This window comes from Strix uralensis, chromosome 3 (assembly GCF_047716275.1).
Source record: "Strix uralensis isolate ZFMK-TIS-50842 chromosome 3, bStrUra1, whole genome shotgun sequence".
NCBI lineage: Eukaryota > Metazoa > Chordata > Aves > Strigiformes > Strigidae > Strix > Strix uralensis.
Window position 1 is genome coordinate 20,993,825 of NC_133974.1, and position 23,269 is coordinate 21,017,093.

Consider the following 23,269-nt stretch of genomic DNA (forward strand, 5'->3'; position numbering starts at 1 on the left):
CTGTTTCTCTTATCTTCCTTTTATCCTTATCTCCCTATTCCCCAATGTGTCATCCTAGCGTTGTCTTCCATTCAGTTCAGATGGAAAAGTGAGCTTCTCTGAAGGTCTCCCTGTTAACCACAGCTCTTCTTCCTTGGGAAGGACAACTCCATGTAATACAGTTTTTTCTGGATGGAAAGGATATCCTTAGCTCATACTTCTTAATCTCTAATATTCACTTTTTATTGGTGTAATTTTACTGCCATTTGCTCAGCAAGAACTAGCAACTGGGAAGAAGGGATATCCTCCAGAAATGGAGAAGCTTGTGTTGTATTTATTCTGATGAATATATAAAATAAAATATTACTGGAAAAAAGTAATATTTTCTTCCTTGCTTTAGTCATCTGGCAAAAAATAGGCCTCCTCCAAATACAAAATTAAAATGCAGAAACAAACATATTAGTAAAACTCCACAGAAACATTCCCCTCTTTAGACAGGTAGCTAGATTATTCTTGGACATTTATCAGTACCTATACTCTAAACCTTGATAGCTCTCCCAATATACAGTCACTTTTTACAGTTATTTCTGCAGAGATCTGTTTAGCTGCTCAAGTGATTTCTCCACCTACATCTTGTGTTTGCTACTTGAGGTGTTTCTGATGTTCAGTGCCTGGGCGTACATTTGTTGCTTCATCTGCACAGGAGTGTTATCCCTTGCCTTGCCTTGCCTTGCCTTGCCTTGCCTTGCCTTGCCTTGCCTTGCTTTGCCTTCCCTTTTCCTGCTGAGATTACATCTGTCCTCCTATAAGAACTCAGTAAGGCTATGACCCATTATATAGTTTTCATTCACTTTTCTCTTCGAAAATTACTCTTTGTTGCAAAGGAATAACCATTTCCATTCTTATTACCACTTTTTTTACCCCTGTTGTTTATGTCTTTTTTTTTTTTTTTTTTTTCCTACATGGGAAACGTAATAGAAGTTGTCATTACAGTTTTCTTGAATACTGAGGTTGTTGAGCCTAGTAAGTAATCTTGTGTTATAACGAAGTACTCCTTTGATGCTAAGTATGTATCCTTTGAATCTGCAGATACTTTTTTAAGTTCCTTGATGTTTTAGCTAACTTTTATATAGAAAATGTGATTGCAAGGACCAGACATGATGTATTTGGAGTAATGTTAAAAATTTACTAGAGTAATTTGTAAATGATAGTATTTTATTAACTTATCTGCAATGTTATGGTAAAACAAACTGCATTTTTTTAATGTGTTATTAAATTGCAAGTTAGAGTACAAGTCTAATTTAAATTATTAAAAACAAAACCAAGGAACATAGATCCCCAATATTAGTTCATCTGTAAGGAATAATCTTTCCCGCTTTGTTCAACTAGATCCTTGGGCCAAGTGAAATTAGGAATCTCATGTGGTTTCAGTGGGTTTTTTTTGCATTTTTGTTTCCTGTATTTATTGCAGATTTCCACTTGGATACCTTATCTTTGATGGCAGCATGCATGCCTGGCCAGAACAGAACACCTTGGGCTCTGTTCCTGCACTTCTCAATACTCAAATGGGCACTGTAGGTTATACCTAGCATTTCCAACCTCATGTTGTGTGGTGTTATGATAATGTCCTTTGTATAGAAACCCATCATCTGCAGCAACCTCATCTCTGTAGTCGCAATAAGTTTTACATATGGAAGTGGCTGGGCTTTTTTTCTGTTAGAATAACTCATTCAGACTCTGGTAAGGTTGAGTCATTCCATTTTTCTCACTTAAGTTTGTCAACTTTTGTCTCCAAAATGGAAAATACTTGAGTTTTGTTTACATAAGACCCTTCATCATTGTTTTCATTACTGAGAGGTGGTCTTAAAAGCATGTACTCTCTAAAAAACTCCTTAAAAGCCATCTGCATATCAGTACCTCTGATGCTGTGAAATGTTCCATGCAGGCACAAAATTGTTTGCATGAAACACCTTGCAGAATCAGGGCCTTAGTAAGCTTTCAATACCATGAAATGTTCTGAAATTAGAGGCTTCATTTGCATAGTGGCATCTACAATACTCAAATAGTTTATGGCCTCTTTCTTTAGGTACTTAATTATTTAAAACAAAAGATATTGATAGCTCTACTTTTTTGCTGTTTGAATTTTAATCAGTATTTAAAACCCTTTACCACTTAGTTATCACCCAAAATAGTCTCAATTCGGATGAACATTCCCTGAATTAGAGTAACTTTTTCAAAACAACCTGCATGATTTAAGAGTCTAAACTTTGTTTTCAGAAGGAATGTAAGTGCTGGGCATCCACATCCCTGCAACTTCTATATGCCTAACTTTGAAAGTGGAATTCAGTGTCTGCAATAACAACTTAGGCAGTTTTGAAGATATAACCCTTAGTTCCAAAGCTCTTCGCTAATCACCAAATATTTCAGTGTGAATGTTTATTTGACAGTTCATTTTAATTTTCAAAACTTTTCTCTTGTCAGTCATTCCAGTGCCATTCTGTGCAGTCCCTAAGCAGCTATTCTGAGAGAAGCACTTAATTGTGATTAATTATCAATGAATTTGCTTAGTTATGTTAATATGCCCAATGAATCTCTCTAAGGCCTTCTTGTCTTGGAGTCTTTCCATTTGTACAGTTGCCTCTGCCTTCCTTGGGTTTGGTCATACTTCTTCGTCATTGAATGTGTCCTACATAATTAATCTCATTCAGCCTGGCATTTGCTTGTATTCAATTCAGGGTCTTTTCTTTGGCACAATTTGGTTATTGTGCAAACTGCCATTGTGATGTTGATCATTTTTGCTTCAAATCAACAGATCATAACCAATTGCTCATTCCATCCAGATCCTCAAAGATCTGCAACATGATGCTGTGGTATATCCCAAGTGCTGAGGCAATCCCCATGGGAAGTTGCATAACCTATACAGTTGCTAAAAGGGGAATTAAAAGTGCAGTATTTTGCACTTTCTGTGTTTGGTCAGACTTGCCAAAACCCTTTAATATATACCCCAAAATAAAAGTAATTTTGTCACTCGAAGTCCTAAATACGATTGTCTGGATCCTCGGTTGGTGTAAATTAGCATAGCTCCATTGCCTTCGGTGGAGTTACGCTAAGATACAACAGTGATGATCTGGGCAGGTGCCCTCAGCTGCTCTCTTGGGTTAGCATTCATGTTTGATTACCTTATTTAAATCTTTTGAAGTTATAAAATTCCTTGCATTGTTTGGTTTCTTAGAATGGCCAATTCTATCTCGATTACTTGGTGTCTGTATCTGCACAGTAACATCTGATTTTACCATGCAGTTAAGTTCACCCCTTTATTTTTATCTCAGTGCTATTGGGACTTTATGTAGCACACATTTTTTGCAGCACTGTAGTATCTTTATCAATGTTTTATATCTCTAAAATATCCCATATCCCTCATAAACACCTCATCATAATCTTCTTTTACAATATTTTTTGTATTCCCAGTAAGTGGAATTTACATTTGCTCATCTGCATGTAAAAACTGCTCTTCTACCCTAACACAGACAGAATTTCCACTGCTTCAAAGTCTGCTGATTTCTCTCCTTCCACAGATAACGACACTGTGCTCTTTCAGCTTGGGCTCATTTGGTGTACACTGTTTGAAACAACCTTAGATTTTGAGGAGTATTTTAACACTGGCCATCATTAATTATTTTTATATGCTTGACTGTGCTTACACTGCACTCAGCTTCAGCAGTATCTGTTTTCTGTAATAAAGAGGCAGAGGAGGACTGCAGTATAAGCACATTACTATTGTTATCTATTATTTTTTGGACTGTGGTAAAAAGGAAAAAAAGACCCTTGAAAAAATTAAATCTAAATAAATCATATTTAAGATGCAGTTTCCAGAATTATACTATTTGCATAGTTTCATTAAAATGACCAGCTGTAAAGTAGTCAGTCAATCAGAGTGATATTTAAAATGCCATCTTCAGGCTTCAGAGTTAACATTACACTGAGATGAACGGAATCTAGTTTCCAAATTTTCAGACTGCAAATTAATGGGGACATAATTATGAAAGCATATGATCAGCTTAAAAGAGCTATAAATATAATTTATTCAAAAGAGATTAGATACTGGAGCACTTCTGTATTAAGTAGAAAAGGAATCAAATCATAGAGATGCAGTTTATAAGAAAACCAAGCCATAGTCTTTCTTTTCTTTTCTTGTTTTTATTTTGTTACAGGTAGAGAACTTTTTTTTCAGGCTACTCAGTCTGGCACTTTTCTTGAACACATAATTCACACAAAAATAATTTTAAAGCAAACTTAGAAAATCACAACTTAACTCATTTTGCCTGTAAAACTATGAGTTTAGGGATTTTTTGTTTGCTTGTATAAACTGGTAATAGCTAAAACTTAAAATGACACTGTATTAAATGCAGTCTACTGAATGCTGAATTCAGAGTTTAATAGGTAAACAGCATATAATTTGCTTTTTCACTATATGATCTAAATCTATAATTCAGTTGTGAATCAGACATGATATCAGACAATATAAAAATGAAAAAAGATCTTGGTTATTTCTTAAAAATATTTGTATATTTTTCTTTAAAATACCAGAGTTATTCTTTAAAAGGGAGTGAATTCAATATCTGCTATTTTAACTGCTGTGCATTTCACAAATAAGTTTTAATTTAAAAGCTGTAAATGTTGGGTATGCTGGATACTGCAGAGATAAATCGCTGGTTTTGTCCCCATGAATAAGAGTTATAAACAGATTATGGAAAAAATGGGGAAATCATAAAATTTGATATGAAAAGAATTGAATAATTTTTAAAAAATGATAGATTATGGGTTTTTCCTCAAGGCTTCTCCAGGAACCATTGTAGGTGGTGATTTGTTTTCCTCTGATGCACTAATCAAGAAACATCTGTCAGAAAAGCGTAAGTATGTTCCATAAGTATAGGCATAATGGAGGACGGGCAAGGGCCTTGTTTTTGGATAACACCCAATACACCTGTTGTGACTTCAGTGTGACAAATCTGAAAGAATGGAATTATGAAGAATTTTTTTTTCTTTATTTTTTTAAGCCAGCTAAGGTTTAATCCTCAACACTCCCATTCACAGAAAAAGACCTTCAGTGGTTCTAAGTCTTTCCTGAGACCTGATCCAAAGCCCTCTTAAGTCATTGGAAAATCCCACTGTCTTTAGCTGGCTTTGGATCTGAGATTATGTTCTGTAACTGTGAAAAGCTTTCCATGAGCAGCATGTTTTTAATGGTGTGAGAACAATATTATAAGGCCAAATTCCATGCATAACCCCATGAGGAGAATTTGCACTCCTTAGACTTGACAATAGTTTCAGGTTGAAACCATCATAGACAGAGTCCTATCATTACTTGTTTTAGAAGAAAAAGGTATTTTTAAGGTATTAATTAGTCAAATATTGGTAAGGAAATTCTTTAACTTTTGTTTGACTTCTATTTAATACAATAAACCTCTGTAAATTAAAATTAAGTAATATTTAATGCATATGAGTGGAAATTGTCTACCAGTTTGTATGCAAAACTTGTATCCAGAAAATAATATTTTAACCATAGTTTACCCAATTTTAATTCCATTTTTACACATTTTGGTATTGACTCTAGTGAACCCAGAGTAAATGCTACTGATTCACAAATGGTAATGAGTAAACAAGTCAGGACCACATATCTCAAATTTTTATAAGAATTCTTGTGAATGTTAATGTACCACAGACCAAGTGTGTTTTATATCTTTGTATAAAGTCTTACATAATCAAGAATGATCTAAAAAATAATTTTATTCCATCCTAAAGTTTAAAAGACATTATTTCAAGGTAGTGGGATTGTCTTTAAAGCTAGGAAAAACTTTGTCTGTTCATGTCAATGAAAATACTTCCCATTCAAAGGTAAAGTTAATATAATGAATAAGATATTTATTCAAAGTGTATTTTTTTCTTATAAATTTCCCTTGCCATACAAAAGGGGATTGTCAGTTTCTAAAGACACTGCCAATGGATTAAATTCTGTGCAGAGATACAGTCCACAACAATGAGTACTGTGAAGTGGCAACCTGTGGGAGACATTTCTGTAAGATGTAGTTTGCTGGATAACCTGTTCCACAGCCTTTCAGTTGACCTTCCTGAGATGCTATATTCATCTTGAAATTAGTGGTTTTCCTATGGCTGAATGGGTACTGAGAGTGGAATTCTGCCTATCCCTACTTCATGCCAGGAGATTAATAAGACGCTCCTCTTTCATGTCATGTATAGCTGAGGATCACAACCTCTGAGCTAATCAAAACAGAATTTGTGTTTCCTGCTCCATGCATTATTATCCCAGATCCTTGTCAGGGGGCAGTTAATTTGCAGGAATGTTTGTGAGGATAATGATTTTTTAAAAATATTTTGTCAGAGTTTGAATAAAAGATGTAAACATTCACTCTAAAAATAGAAAGTTATGGTTCTTTTTCGTCACCCTGAAAAGTGAAAAGCATGAATCAACGTTTAGACAAGATCTGTAACACTAACCAAGTGAATTAGAAATCAGAGTAAGTAGCAGTAAATTGATCCTCAGGGCTATTTTGCTGTAAGCACGCAAAACCAAGTGATTTTGGAAAAGAGGTCTATTGCTTTAAAAAATCAGACGAAAACCTCTTTCTTGTAAAAATCATGTAAGCAAAGTTGTTAGCCTCTCACTCAAGGCTGCTTTTCTAATTCCGCGGTGCATGAGAGCTCTGAGCCCTAAGGTATAATAGAGCATGAGCGCTTTCTCTGCCTGCATTCCCAACCGTGAGCAAAGTGTTTCTGGGCGAGCAACCCGTTTTCTACACCGTGGTGTGCAGTCGCACAGTGCCATTGTGCTGCACAGCCATTTATCCCTGTTTGTAACCTCCAACCTCTCCAGCACTCTGCACAGCTGTTTAGGAAACTGTTCCTGCAGCTATTAGACTGCAAAATTAAAGTGGCTCTTTCATGAAATGTTTACAGTATAAACCCAGCTTGCACTGCCTAATCTTATGGGAGTTGTAGAAGGGGAAATTGTACAAAAGCACGAGCTTTCTGCCTTTGTTAACTTTAAGGAGAAAGTGAGGAGGGCCAAAGTAAGAAAAGACACCGGAGCATATCCCATGACAATAAAAAGCACAATTCATTTTCGAGTGCTCTACTTAATGATACCTTGGAACATTCTTATGAAGCTGGAATTATTACTTAAGTGCTGTTCAATACAGTCTCAGATTCTAGCAAAAGAAGGAATAGTTTAGCTTGGAACAGTTTTAATGGTCTTACCAGAGCTTCCTGCCCTCACTGAAGGGATGTCTCCTTTGTTCACATAATGTGCAAACTGCCTCATACAGCCTGACAGGTTAGGGTGAAATGGCACCAATTTCAGGTTATTGAATACCATGCTAAAAGCTCCGTTGTTTCTTTTACTGCTACCCAGACAGCTGCAACATCCTTTTAGGAGGGACAGAACACTCCAAAGCAGAGGCAGATGGATGCCTGGAGTAGAAACTGGGAGTATTCTCTCAGGCACACACACTGATCAGGATGTTTGGTGTGATCCACTTTACGTACCTCACTGAGAATTTCTGAGCATTCCTTAGCTCTGCAAACTGGACTTCAAAGTCATCATTTTCAGTTGCTGAAAAGAACATATACAAATACAAAGAAATATACAAATATTTCCAACATGTACAACTACACAAAGAAATTGGCTGATGGTTGAACTTAAAACTGTCAAGAAGGGACTGAAATCAAGTAGAGTGATAGTGCGTGATCTTTCTGGAAATGAGTCTGTAAGGAGAGGTTGCATCCATACTGCCAATAGGAGGCCAAACAGTATGGTCTCTGATACAGCTTTTAAGACATACTACAGAATTATAAGACCATGTAGGCAGGGACCTCCAAATGTTACCTAGTCCAAATGCCTGCTCAGACCAAGTCCAGTTGGAGCAGGTTGCTCAGGACCTTTTTCAGTCAAGTTTTGAGTATCTCTAAGGTTAGAGTTCCCACAGCCTGTTCCAGTGTTTGACCAGCCTGATGGTATTTTTTTTTTCCCTTTAAAATGGATCGAGCTTTCCTGTGCTGAACCTTGTCCCCACTGCCTCTCACTCTTCAGCTGTGCAGCTCTAAGAAAACTTTTGCTATGCATTCACCACACCATCCTGTTAGATATTTGTAGACACAATAAGATTTCTTACACTTTTGTTCATCAGAATGAACAAGCCAGCTCTCTCAGCCTCGTATATCAGGTGCTCCAGGTCCATAACCATCCTGCAACATCTTGCTGCAATGCAAACTTGCAGCTTAGTGTTTGTAGTTCTCAGAGTGCTGGGAAGAATACAAAAGACATTGTACCCCCCTAAATATTACTTCGTTAGGGTGGATTTGTCTAACCACTGTCTACAATCTGAGACTACCTCCAGGCAGTAGGATGGAGTACTGGTAGGAGTGGGCATAGCTGTGGTCATGCCCAACCTGTCCTCTTTGCAGATGGGTTCTTGACTGGACTCACCCTAAGAATTTTTCCCTTCAGTATTAATTAAGTCTTGCTTAATATTTCAGGCCTGAGGTAAATCCAAGTGAATGACGAGGTTAAGTCAGTGTAGATGGAGCATGAGTCTCCAGTCAGTTGCACCAGAAATTAAAGCATGTCTGAGAATTGCTCAAAAATTAGAATAAACTCACACAGAAAATCAGTGACAAAACTGGATTTCCCTTAGCTGTACTGTTCATTAGCCGCCTTACTAGACCAGACTGCCTCTCACAGTCTGATATAATTCACACTCGGTATTTTCACATTTCCTCACTTGGGCTTCTGACAAATGTTTTTAGGCCTAGAGGGAAAAAGCTGCTTGTTTTCATGAAACAAAAACTGAAGGTTTTTACTCTTTTGCTGTTGACTCTTCACCCCCAAAATAGAAAGCAGTGTCTCTGCTTTATCTTTCTGGGAAAGCGAAACCCTTGAGAGTTTGCTCACCTTATCCAAATGTTAATCTGCCCCTGTTACTGGATGGCACGTGGATGTTTTCAGACAGAAACACATACATTCAGAAGAGATTTAAAAGTCCATCCAGTATAGGGAACTTCATGGTACAATAACACTTCTCGATGCTAATGAGCATAGTGCAGTGACTGCATATGGAACAAAACATGTCTCTCAGCCTTAAGATGCAATTGGTCATCTAAACACATTTTGCATTGAACTATTATGTTTACCTTATCTTACCTTTCTGAATGTGCACTGAAAATAATCTTTTTAATTGTTCTTTTGAAACAGGAGAGTAAGAAACAAGCTGTTAATAGTGAAGAAAATTCCAGCCGATTACATTTTCTGTCATTTGGATTATTTTAATGGAGTTTTTTGTCTCAAACTTCTGAGCCTTCAATGCTGCCCATGATACATTTCCTAGATAACTCAAAGATGTTTACAATCCTGTTCATTTACGGCTTTGCCATAATGCTAGACTGAGAGGACTCTCATTAGAGGCAGAGATCCTGCTTCTTTCTTAATTATATAGGGCTAGAAATGTTTTGTAGGCATCGTCTTTCATAACAATATTGATATACTATTTTGAAAGAGGACATATAAATTGGACTTTCTTCATGCTCTTATTCTTTCCATCCTTCCCACTCAGCCTTTTCTTTCCGCCTTACATTTGATCCAACTGTCTCCTTTCCTGTGATCTTCTAGAGTCCTTCTCTCGGTCAAGTATTTGTGCGTGCACAAGTTAAATGGTTCTGTTCAAATGAAAAACAAATAAACAGAATGGTAATGCTTGGTTGTGCCCATTCTCTTCCCAATGACTTTAGTGGATTGTTAAAACCGCAGACTGTATGAAAGTTGTTGATTTGTTTCCTCTGCTTTTAGCAATCCTAATCTGGTAGTTTTTCTCAGCATTTCTTGGGGAGGTGCTGACCGTTTTGAGTGTTCCAGATTTGTAGATTTTGAAGTCATCCCAAACCTCCAGGAAACTGTCAGGAAGAGACAGATTCTAGATCATACTGCTGTGCCCACCAGACCCTTTGGTAATTGCTTCACCCGAGAGAAGTTATATGAAGTACAAAAGAGCAGAGCGTGGGAGAAGCAGCAACATAGGGACAACAATTCAAGAATTATGCTATCGATAATTTATTGTGTTCAAGGCAACCAGCAGGCTACTGACCATAATGTACATCTCTTATCAGGGGAAAAATTCCCTACTTTAAAGAGTTAATCTTCAAAGTACTCAGCATTTGGCCTAATTGTAATTTAATTTTATGTTAAAACTTCCATTTACGTCATAAACAGAAAAGTTAAGCCTGTTGCATGAGCTTTTGAAGACACCTTTTAAGGTGAAGAATACCAAAATGTATATGTACACAACATACACAATAGCTGTGCTGTTGTCTTCAAGTGCTTCTCTTGGACCCCTTTTCAAATATGGGGACCAAGAGAAATCATGTTCTGCAAACCTTGACTGGACCAATCTTGCTGCGCAGTGACTGTGTGGCAGATATTCCTGAGAGGCTTAGTGGTTCCCATTTTAACAGACCAACCAGGAATAGGGCATTCTTCTTCAGAAACAAATGTGTCTACCCAAAATTACTGATAAAACCCCATGTGGGGTTTTTTTTTTCAAGCACAGGCTTGCAGCAATGCCATTAGGAGACAGAGAACTCGCATGGCTTTGCTCCTAGTTGTAGGGCATGTTCTCTTAAAGCTGTCTTCCCCTGCATTTTTCTCCATGCCTCAAACATTTTATGTTATTCCTTCACTATAAAAATGAAGCTTTTTTCCAAAGGCTGAGGTGTTTGGAAATGAACATTTGAATTTGCATATGTTGGAACTGATTCATCCCTGGTGCCAGGAAGTGCTCTCTGCTGCGGGGAGGGGATCTGCAGCTGGCCGGCGCTGCCTCCAAGGCAAGCGATGCTGGCAGGAGAGAAAGCGTGGGCAAGGTGCCCAGGGAGAGAGCTGATTCACAGCTTCCCCCTGGCAGCTTCTGTGAACGGAGCACCCCCTGGGTAGTGCACAGAAGCTATTTCACATTAAGCACATACCATGCCTTTGGCAACTGGCATGTTAGGCCATATATGCTGGTGCTAGATGTGAGAACAGCGGGCAGCACGTCATGGCACTTGCTGCTGGGAAGCTGGGAAGTCCTGACTGCTAGCAGAACAGGCAGCACGCAGAGGTGGTAACTAAAGGCACGGGAATATTTTTTCTAAAGCAGTATAATTAATTTAAACGCATCATGTCTATCTGTGCATTCAAGTGCACAGCAATATTTTAAATGCCAGCATGATGCATTTTAGTCTGCTTATAGGAAAATGGATTTCAGTGTAATTAAAAAACATATCATATTCTTTCTCACCCCCACACAGTTCAAAAAATGCTGGAATGCAATACAGATAATACCATCAGCTATGGACAGAAAAATTCCACATGCAGAAAGTCAGGGAATTAATTAAATTTTACCTAAGCAGAAGAGTATGAAGTCAGCCATCCCCAGTTTAGAACCATTCAAATGCTGGGGATTTCTAGAGGCAAAGAGAGAGACAGAACAATCTCTCAGCAGAGATAGAAGAGACTGAAGTTACTCCACGAAGCCTCTGAGCCAAAATTATTTTAGTCTCATGCCTGGACTAGCTCCATAGCCTGGCATCATTCCCTCATGGATAGAAAGACTGTACAGTGAAAGTAATAACAATAAATCCTTTTATTCTACACTTGTTTCCATCCTCCAACCTGCACTTCTCCCAGTATCTTCTGAGAGGGCTCCGTAATGCCCCACTGGGAGTGATCCTTGCCTGGATCCCCTGATCTCCTGCCCTTTCCTACTGGAGCTGCACTGGATCCAATGCCAAAAAGCAACTGACAAGATAGAAGATCATTCTCAATTCACTCATTTGCCATTCTACCACAACTTTTTTTTTTGCTGGTTCTTGTTATTTCCTCAAATCTTCTTCCTTTATATCTGCTGTGGTTTGGGCTTTTAAATTTTTCCCATTACCTCCACTGAGGCCTGTTGTGTCAGTAGCATTCTGCTAAGTAAGAAATGTCAGCAGTGTTTTACATACGAAAAAGTAATATTTAGCACTTTTGCTAAAACTAAATTTGTGTGATTAAGTACTCCTTCTAGTTAGACTGAATACAGGGAAATAATTAACATATGAATCTAAATTTAACTTCTTTTTTATTTTTGGCTTACTGCATATCTTTATGAACCTTTGATATTTATAAGGGTCTGAATTCACATGCTTTTGTAGGTGTATTTGTGAGCACTAGAACATAGGTTTAGCCTTGAACATGAAACCATGGACTGAAGATCCACTGAAATATTCATTATCTGCATACCTGTCCCACAGAGTTTATGTTGCCTCTTGAACCAATTCAAATGAGCTTCAAATGAGCTCTGAATGCAGTTTTCAGAAGTGCCCCATGCTAGCCTGGTTCTGCTCCTTCTGAAGCCAGTGATAAAGCTTACAAGGACTTTACTGAAAATAAAAGAGTGCAAGATACTTAAAATGACTTAGGGTGTCTTGGCAGCCAAGAATTTCTGTTAAGGTTTCACAACACACAGCATTTTCTCCCCTGACGCAAGGATGCCATGTGTACCCAGTCATCTCAGCAATGTGAGAGGACCACAAACAATGCAGACTACAGGAAAGATAAAATCAGCTGGGAGAAAAGAGCAGGAGGACAAAAAGGGTGATGAAAGAAGAGATAATGGAAAGAAACAACAAAGAGGAGTAAAGAAGAAAGAACTGTCGACTTCAGGGTTATTAGAGATTGTGAAACAAGAAAAATATGAGAGAGGAACAGAGAATGAAGACATCAACCAGAACAGAGAAAAAAGAAGCAAAAGGGACAAAGAAAAGTTAAAAGTGACAAGAAGACACAATGAGGAAGGAAAAGGATCTGGAAAAGGAAGGAGTAGAATGTGGAAGAGGAATGCTAGAGAGGAATATGGATGGAAAGCAAACCATGGGGCAAAAGCAAATGGAGGTTCTTGCTCCACTGTAGGAAAAGGATAACAGATTGAAAATAGGGAGAGGGAGGCATCAGGAAAGAAAACAGGAGTGAAATAAAGAGTGAAGAAGTATATAGATGTGCAGCTTCACTGAGGGAAATTAAGAGAAAATAGATACATCTTAGCAAAACAGTTTTTTATTACAAATTAACAGTTGTGTAGGTAGAGGGTTTTTGTCTAGGCACCAGAAGAAAGTAACACTTTAGGACTTCAGAAATCAAATGCCGTCGTAAAAAAAATAGACAATAAAAGACAACGGGGTAAAAGTGGAATGGCTTTTATTCTGTGTCTTCATGAGGAAAAGGATCAGCAGCATTCCCACTTCACATACTTAATTAGAGCTTGACAATCTACCAAAATACCTGGGACTGAAAATAGGATTTAGAGATTTACACATCCAGATTGCTTTCACAGAGCTGGCTAGAACAGTAATGGCTGGGAGGCATTGCTCTGACTGCTCAGAAAGGTAAAGGCAAAATGAGTTCCTGGTTTCTGTCCAGTTCCTGCTAAATAGGTGTTTTCATAACAATAACCACAACCCTGACTGTTACTGACACACCTGTGGCCAAAAAATCTCTGCTGAGAACCACACAGCTCTGTTTATGGTCTCTCTTCTCCCCCCGGAGTGCTCCCTGCAGGTTAGTGGTGAGTGGGATAGGAAGGAACTGGAGGAAAACTTGTTCTCTCTTTTGGCCTCTTGGTTAAAAAGGGGAGTTGTTTGTCAAGAGCTGAAAACCTGTTGGTTTTTTGACAAGCACTCGAGTTTATAGAAGCATAGACAGACAATGCATTTACCATACCTTACAGAGAACTCCATTTGTTAATTTGACACACCTTCTTCTCATCCCTTCCCTTCCTTGCCCACTCCCCTTTTTTTCTCCTTCCTCACATATTCAATTCAGGGAACTAAAACCGCAGTATCTTTACAGGTTTTCTTTTGCAACCTTTTGTTTCTGGACTACCTGACTAGAAAAAAAGCCCACAATTTTTTGTTTATGAATCTACATGTAGTTTCAGAAGACATACAGCTTTATAGCTGCAAACAGAGCAGTGAAAAAGAATCTCTACTTCTAGCCCATTTTTCTCTTCTGTGTAAAATCATTTAGCCTCTCTATGCCCCAGTTTTCCTCTGCCAAATTCTTCCCTTTTTCAAAGCAGTATTGTGAGATTTTGTCCATTAATGTTTGTAAAACACTTTCAGATCTTCAGATGAAAGATAGAAATGCAAAGTATTGTTGTGTCTGTCTTCCAGCCTCCCAACCTATGAATTCCATTCATGGCAATTCAGTTGAATAAAACAGAATCTCAAATGCATGGAAACCACCAGACAGTAAAAAATTCTACATTCTGCTATGAAAAAATCCCACAGGAAACAATTATATTTCTCTAGCCTTTCTGAACTTTCAACAGAAAATCACACCTCTACTATAGAGATTGACAGCATGGTCAAAATAAAACTATGGGAAAGATACAATTTTCTGCTAAATCCCAGTTCTTTTGCAGTGTGGAACATTGTGAAGAACCATTCTGAATTTTTGCACAACTTACTGGCTTACTCCGCTGTTTAATTCAGTACAATTTTTCTTTTGGGTTGCTAGCTACATCTGCTTTAAATATTTAATTAATAGTAATAAATAAGTAATTTATAGGATACATATTCTGTCTGGTAGGCTATATTACTTATATATGTGTTCATTTACTTACTCAAGGGGAGATTGGATCTGCAACATAGTAGGAACTAAGTGTTGTAAACTAAACAATAAAAGTAACATTAGTCTTTAGAATTGATACACTAGCTTACTAATAACAGGTCATGAAAGGTATTTTGTAACAAACTGTTGCAATTGAATCCCAGTATAGTTTAGTGGGTCCTGGAAAGGATTATATCTGATGGCTTTTGGTACGGCCAGTGTGAGAGAAATTAATGGCTTAATTCAGTTCCGTGGGACCAAATTTACTCAGCACAAAAATAAAATGTTGAAGCAGTTTGCCATAATCAGAACTGGCAATGCACTTCGCCTTTATTAGTGACTGTTATTATTTCTTTATTTCAAGAGTGTCCACTGAGTGCTATTATTAATCCTCCAAGAGCAATAGCTAAAAAAAAGTACACAAATAATGTACAAACGTGCCAATTCCTGTGAAAGCTATAGCCTAACTTAATAAGATGCCTTTTCCTTAGTGAAAACCAGTCTGTAGTGATAAGAGCAGTGAAGCTGGAAGGGTGCAGAGGGAGAGGGCTTGGTGCAGGGCATAGAAGTGGCCAAAGGTGATTGAAGGGGCAAGAGACAGAGAGAAGAAAACATACTGGTTATAATTGCTAAAACTGTCTCTGATGATTAAGTTAAACATTATCACCCTATTTAGGAAAAAATGCAACACAGTGTTACAATGACCTGACTTTTGTTTGTGTAGTGTGCTGAATTTAGGCTTGTGTAGTTCTAGATCCAAGGTTTCCATTCAGATTTATACATTAAGACAAGACTTGACTGAGATGTAAATAGAATTTGCTGTGCTGCTGAATCTCAGCTGAGGGTTTCTGAGAGAGAGAAAGAGGGGGCCTGAGCTTGAGCCTGAGCCCAAGCCTCAGTGCAGGCTCTGAGCTGTGATCAGACTGGTGCTGCAAAAGCTTCCATGAGTGCTGCCTCCTCCTTAGGGAAGTGCAATCCTTCTGGTTCCAGAAAGTCATTGTTATTTTTTGGTAAAATCTCTAAATGGTAAAAAAAAGCAAAATGTTTTCATTATATTGCAGATTACAATATCTTTGTTTTATTGGTATGTTTTAGAGATAATTTATGTTTTAAAACAAATTTTAAAAGTAAGTTAACCAAAGCTATACATAGCAATGAGGACAAAATTACTTCAGTTCTGTCAGCACCTTTGTGTAACATCCTATGTGGTCTCATGCTAGTTGAGCTATAAATCTAAATAGGTAAGCTACATCTAAGCTTATCTAGCTCATGTAGACCTAGATAAAAGCCTAGAAATATAGGTTTAAATGTGGATCTTATTTGTAGTCTGCTATGCTGATGTGAGCTGTTTTTTTTTTTTCTGAGCTGAGCTTGCAGCAAGACTTCTAACCATTGACATTTGGAAAAAGCCTCACAGAGCCATTTGGACATTGCATCTATTTTCTTCCCAGTCCCAGGAACCTCCCTAAGTTCCTTCAAGCTGCCAAAAGTCTTTTTTAATTGCTTCACACCTTCAGTCCGTTCCCTGGTGAAGAATGGGTAGTGAAGCTTAAGTGCATTTATCTCAGTTTGTCTCTTGCCTTTTTTCATTCCTGTTACTGAATCTAAGCCCAATACTGAATCCAGCTGCCACAGCTGTTCCTGTTCTGCCTGCCCTGCTTTCTGCTTATGCTTGTGTTCCCAAAAAAGCTTCTCTGGGATGTTCTGTGAAATGAATGGGGCATCAAGGCAGTACTAACTGCATTCCCCTTCACTGACAAGCTCTTTCTTTTACCTGATGCCCTGAATTTGTGGTAAAGTGCTAGTGTTATATGTTCTGAACTTCACTCTTTACAGGGTGAGTTCCCTTTGTGACTTCAGTCTTCAGAGTACTAAAGTATTTCCTTTGCTGCAAGTACTAAAGTATTTCCTTTGTTGCAGTAAGCTATTACGTAGAGTCTACAAATAAGCTTCTGATCCTGCCAAATTACATTGACTTTAAGTAAGTGAGGAAACTGTATATCTCTTTTTTCATTTACTCCGATACTCATTTTCAAAGGGTTTCACATCGCTTGCCTCTTATAAGCACTTGCACATACATTTTTTCTGGCACTGTTGCATGTACATATGATCAGTTAAGTCAGATATGTACAGGTGTTGATAGAAAAGTAGAGATACATGCAAGTCCTATGTATGATCAGACATTCTGAAAATACACTCACAATTCCAATGATACAAGGACTTGTAGTTCTCTCCTTATCTAATCTGCTTAGGATAGCAAATAAATACTGCAATAACTTTAAAGTTGAAACAGACTGCTGTGTATCTGCATCCTATATTTCACAGTGGTTAGGCACTTCCCATAGAATGGAAATAGCAATAAATAGAAATATTCCAGGATTTTAAAATGTTTTTATCAACTGCGCTAAACTCTCATTTCATCTGTTACATTTAGGTTAATATAAGCTTATGAGACTTGAAAACAAATATTATAGTGCCAAAATCAAAATCTGAAAGGTCTTCCTAAAATCCTTGCCTACATAAAAAAATCTCTTCTGGTTTAATCAAAAGTACGATTTTAAACTGATGTGAACTCTACAGAGCCCTTTGTGAAGATTCTCAGTTCAATTTACAGCAGGATGATTTCTTCTTTAACTTCAGTTGCTTAAGATTTTTTTTTTTTTAAATGACACAGTAATAAGCTGCTTCTTAATCTGTGTAAGACTGTCCAAATGGTTGAGGTGTAATGGTCTAATTTTAAGACTGATTGATTGGATATACTGGTGCATCTTATAAACCCTATTTGTTAAGACACTATTAATCGTGCCTACCTGTAGCAAAAGTCTTGGAAAGATGAGAAAAACCATTGTTCAGTTTTGATAATAGCTTATTCTCATAACGATTGAAAATTCTGTAGAGGAAAATGATAGCTTCAAACAACATGGGTTCACAAAGAAGTAATCCTTGTAGTATCTCAGACTGCAGAGGAACAGTCTCATGTCTCCTTGTTCTCCTTTATTCATTTAAATGCCGTGGACATTTAGAGCCAAAGTTTAGTCATTTCCTTTAATTAATTCTTATTCCCATATCTTTTGATTCAACATCTTTAGAGGCTTCAGTCAGGCTTCAGTGATGCAACTGGTCTTGATGGAAATAGGAAGTAGACATTGTAGCTCACTGAAGATACCTAGCATTAAAAATCCGCAAGAAAACACGTGTGTCTCTGCAGATCTTGAAACATTTGCCAAAAAATGAAAATGAATATAAATAGTGAGAACATCTAAATATTTAGATATGAAGTATTTAAAATATTAGACCCTTTATATAAGATGCCTGAACCATTTATTTTTTAATTTAAAGAAATAGCCAAAGTTTATGCCATGTGGAACCACAGCAAAGAATGAATGGTAAAGGTCATACAGTCTGATCTATGAATTCCTCACTAAGGGCCATATTTTTACCTAATTTGTGTCAGAAGAAACTATGCAAAAATTAGGGATTTTATCTTTCTAAAAGCAGAAAGATTGATGTGTGATGTCAACCTGTATATTGGTCTTCAAGATATTAAGAGTCACAGTAATACTTACACCTTCTAGTCAACATCATGGTTGTATGCTTGGTCCTTTGCAAAGACGTAAAGCCAGAGAAAAGGAGAATTGTCTTTAAGGATGTTGTTTAGACTCCTTGTCCAAAGCACACAGACCGTTTGTTATACAGAAGAGAAACTTCAGTGACATAGTGAACCCCAGAGGTTTTACCAGCTTACATCCTGGAAGTGCTACCATATTTTAGTGTTTTCTGTAGAATAACTGATGAAGACCATAGAGAATAGAATAATGAAGGTCTATAGAATAACCAGATGAAGACTATATGAGAACTCCATTTAACAAATTCCAGCTTAATTTATCTCTTTCAAGGTTGCATTAAACATGTTTGAAGTTTGGCCCTGCTGAGCTCCTCAGAAGTAGGCAACACTAGCCTCAAAGAGCTAAAATTCAGCTAATGGAACATGACAGCCTCATTGCACTGAATTCTGGGTTGCTTAATTCCTGATTTTAAGAAACTTTCAAGTCTCTGCAGAGACATTTGTGAAACAAAAGTTTACCAGTATGGACCAACTCTGAGGAAAGCACATATGTAACTAAAGGGTAAAAGCCAAAGTCTGCATGAACTCTGGATTCACATAGTGAAAGAATTCAATGTTATGGAAATCTGATGTTTCAGAATGCAACATCTGAATTTGCACACATGCTTTTTTGAATTTGAATGCTTTCTTCAAATGAAACTTTAAAGCATGGCTAAAATTCAAAACTCAGGCTCAAGAAAAGTGACTTTTTGGAATTGATGTAGCATTCGTCTGTTCAGTAAAATGAATATAAATTAATTCTTCCTTTGTCTTTTCTGTGATTTAGTGTAGCAGTTCAAATACCAGCTAATGATTTTACTTAGCATTATAATTTAGCTTTTTCTGTGGTGATCACAATCATCTTTGCAATGTAGAAAAAAACATCCATTTTCTTTGATGACTCTAATGTCGTTCCACTATTAGAAATTCCACTGACAGCTGTATCAGTGACTTCTCTGGTGCTGTAACTTGGTGTTTGGGAGTGTTTGCGTGGGTTACCATTTATCTGCAAAAGGCCAGCATTACTTCCCCGTCTACACATTTCCTTTTCCTTAGACATCTCCTTGCTTCATGGAGAGGTGGAGGGATCTCTCCATGGTGCGACCTCATGGCACTGTGCAGTGGGATTAGAGCAATAGCTCTGACTGAAAACAAAACAGCTTGCTGTAATGTTGGCCATTACCTAAGCATACACCATGGGGATATTCCATTTGCTGTCAACCTTACTCATTCCTGGTGGTGCGGGGATGTCAGGCTGCTGCTGGAAATCTCCACTAATCTGCCAATACTGGAGATGCCCAGAAAGCGTTTGAGTGGGCAGGTGAGGAGTAGCAAAGAAAAACATTTTGTGAATGAAAAAAGTATGTTTGTCCCTGGTGTGGAATTAAGCTCAGGTTTAGCAATGGCTAGAGGTCCCCAGGGCTGGCACCTGAGGAAACAAGGACTGAGCCAATGAGTATTTTTCAATGGGGAGTTACACCTTTCCTGTCAGTAACACTGCTTCGTATCTCTTCCATTATTATTCTAGGTGTCCCACCCCTGGGTGTGATGGCTCTGGGCATATTACTGGAAATTATGCTTCACATCGAAGGTATGTAAAGAGATTTTGTTCTTTAAATCAAACAACTGAAGGGCTAGAACGGACCAAAACAGACCTCTCTTCCCTCTCTCAGTACTGAAGTAGGATTGAGTGCTGTACATAGACATGGGTTGGTCTAACTCATTATATTTATTACTGATTAATAACATTTCTCAGCTTCAGCATGTCTTACTACCCAAATAGGTAGGAAGATTTTTGCTAATATCTATCAAAATCTTTGCAGAGAATGACCCAGTTTTTCTATCTTCTCTGTTAGCCCAGGGAAGCAATTCAACATTCTTGTTTCTGCTGCTTTACGTTCTGAATGACTTAACTCTTCTCCTCACAGTCTTACCTTTTCTGGACTCAAATCCTATTCCTGCATTTTTTTTCCCCACAAATTGTATTTCCTGATTGTTCCTGTCAATCTCTTCCAGACTCCCTCTGTATTTCTTGAAATGCAAAATTGGACCCAGTTCTTTACCTCCTCTCCCAGCTGAACGCTTACCAGCTTTAATCAGAGAGAAAAAGTACCTCTTTCATCTAATATGCACCAATCTTGTTAGTACATTTTAGAATAAAGCTTGGCTTGTTTTTAAGTCGCAACACATTGTACATAACTATGTCAACCCAGAAGAATAGAAAGAGAAATTTATGGATGAAAGCCGTTACCTTAATTGCCTAAACTAAACTGTGATCCTTACCAAGGGCCAAGGAAAGCTTCACCTTTACTAATTAGTTTTGTTGGTAACCCCAAAATCAATTACAGTGGTACCATTGTAAAGGTAATGTTACAAATGCTGTGTAATTAGCAATTCCCCTGTGGCTATTTGAGAACTATGAATCAGTAAAGAGCTGCATGGTAGTTTGTAAATAGCTATCCAGTGTTTAATCAAAGAATAATAGTGTAGCCCACCTTTCTTTTGTTAGTTAAGGCTTTTTGCTGCATGTATAGTAATACTGTTGACTCTGGATATTTGCTTGCTTCACCAAGTCCCTGTAGTTTTACAATTGTCTGTAACTAGTCAATACACAAATTCCCAGTTTAAATGTATTCCCAGTAAAAGCAACAAATAGTTTAAAGTCAAAACATAAATAACATAGAAATTGGGAATGTGCTATATCTTTACATGCTGTAAAATGAAAGATTACAATAACAATTTCTGTAATGCACAGTTAAACATCAAAAGTACAGATAACATTATAAAGGAGAAGATGTAAACATTTTTAAAGCACTTACATGATGTAGGAGATTAAATCACACTTTCAAGGGATTTAAGGTCAGGTTTAGAACTACATTTAACTGTATGCGGATTTATCAGCTCACACCTCTACCAGCACTATGCTTGGTGTAGCTGTGCCCCAACTTCACTATTTCAGGAATCTGTTTATGTATTTGGTCACGTGTTTAACCAAAACCAGGCAGGACAGTGAAGATGCAGAAGGCAAAGTGTCACAAACAAGAAACCTAAAAGCTGGCAAAGTTATCAGGAAAGAATCACTGCATGTTGGCTCATTTTTTAAACCCTTTCCTTGGGCATTGTTTCCTCACCACTGTAGGCATGGACCATGAGCTGGATGGTGTACCTACTTTCATTTGTAAATTCTTACGTTCTTGTATTTTTGCAGATGAGTGCTGGACCAAGTTTTCATTTGATTCTTCAGCATACTCAATACACATAAAGATGTAAAAGATAATTCTCCAAAACTAAGTGATCTGGAATTTGCCCAGTCCTTTGGGATTTAACACCTCTGAAATGCCACCATGTCTATATTGACCACATAACTCCTTAGTTTTTCTTCCAAAAGGCCTCCAGCAGCCCTGGGTCCTTGGCTGCCTGTGGGCACGGGTGCACTGACACTGAAGGCGTAATGTCTTCTTTGTTTAAAACCACTCATGTTCCCAGGAGACCTGTCACATTTACACAGAGCCAGCCCCACACTGCTTAGGTTGTGATATCTGCCGAGGCCATTTCTGAGGTGGTAATGCTGGCAAAATGTACGCTCTTTAAAAGGGCAGTAAGCCAGTAGCCTAAATCTGGAGCTGTTAAGTATGAAACACCCCACAGCATGTTCACAGTTAAGCTTTCTAATTCCCACACTGAAAATTAGCATTTACCTCTGCTTGCATCTGAGTTAGCATTTTTTTTTTGGTATTCGATACCATCACTTACAACCCTTCCAGTTTCAGAGGGAAAGGAATCACAAACTTCTCTCCTAAATGGCTGCCAAGATGCCTAGGTATCATCTGTATTTAAAATGGCTGCTCAACAGCAAGCACACATGAAGGCAGCGTTAACTCTGCCATAACCCTCTGCAGTTCCACAAGACCCATTCAATGTATGCAAGAATTTATATCAGCTTATAGCGGTGTTAGAATTTCCCTTGTTGTCTTTCATCTTCATATATGAGGAATTAAACTGCTATAAAAATGAAGTAATATGTTTACTTTGTAATAGCTTTTGGTTATTATAGGATAAAAAAATTAAAGCAAAGGCTCATCCTTGACATATGTTTTCTTGGTGAATCTACTGTCAGAGGAAAAATGAATTAATCATAACCTCAGAAGCTGTCTGTTGGAAATGTCTGTTTAGAGGACCTGAAAGGTCTTAGAATTTTCTAATAAATTGTAATGCCAGAATAGAAAGATCTATTGCAAAAAGATGATGCACCAAAATACCAATAAGTAGGTGATAATTAAATTGATTTAATATGTAGAAAGCATTAAATCATTAGTCAAGGCAGAAATTCTTCGTTCAGATTTTGTTATGAAAATGTCATGTACAAGCATACCCATCTGTACACCTACTAAAAAAAGTATTGCTTTCTGAGGCATTTCTATTAACTATTTAGTTTTCAGATGCAAAGCCTGATTATTGTCACACAGTGAGCACAACTAATCTCACAGATAAGCTAGGATATCTGTAACTCCTGTCCCCTCCCCTTCACTTTTTGCAGTCCAGGTTGTATAGGGAGCAACAAACCAACCTGTTCCCAAAGGGCCCCCTTGCCCCAGAGCCTGCTTCCTTTTATTGTAAGTCCCTCAGACTCTATTCCTCCTGCCTCTGTCTTCTTACAGATTATGATCTATTATTTTTGAAGACAACTATTTTTAAGTGGTACAGGCTTTCTGAAGTTTAGTTTATACACAGGAAACTGTGGTACTTTGGTGTGCACTATGCAAGTTGGAATAAACAGCAGCTTGCTTTAAAAAGGAAAATTGTCAGCTGCATTTAAACTAGTAAAGGAAATGGGATGAGAGCACAGGTCCAAGCATCAGAGTGCAGATTAAATTGTTAGCATGTCCCCTGGCATGGTACTGACCTTGGGCCATTGAAAGTCTCCCAGGCAATTCTCAGATATGATCTGGGGCTCAGCAAGGGTCTAGATCATTCTCTGTAAGCAATATGTG

At 37.7% G+C, this 23,269-nt stretch overlaps 1 protein-coding gene across 11 annotated transcripts in view; it reads left to right on the forward strand.

Moving 5' to 3' along the window:
• The window catches only part of MYT1L (myelin transcription factor 1 like), a 314,516-nt gene that overhangs the window by 260,761 nt on the left and 30,486 nt on the right, over positions 1–23,269 (forward strand). For all 11 annotated transcript variants that reach the window (XM_074861644.1, XM_074861643.1, XM_074861646.1 and 8 more), the window contains one exon: positions 19,807–19,869. In XM_074861644.1, coding sequence (XP_074717745.1) covers positions 19,807–19,869 — 63 coding nt within the window. The remainder of the gene's footprint in view (positions 1–19,806; positions 19,870–23,269) is intronic.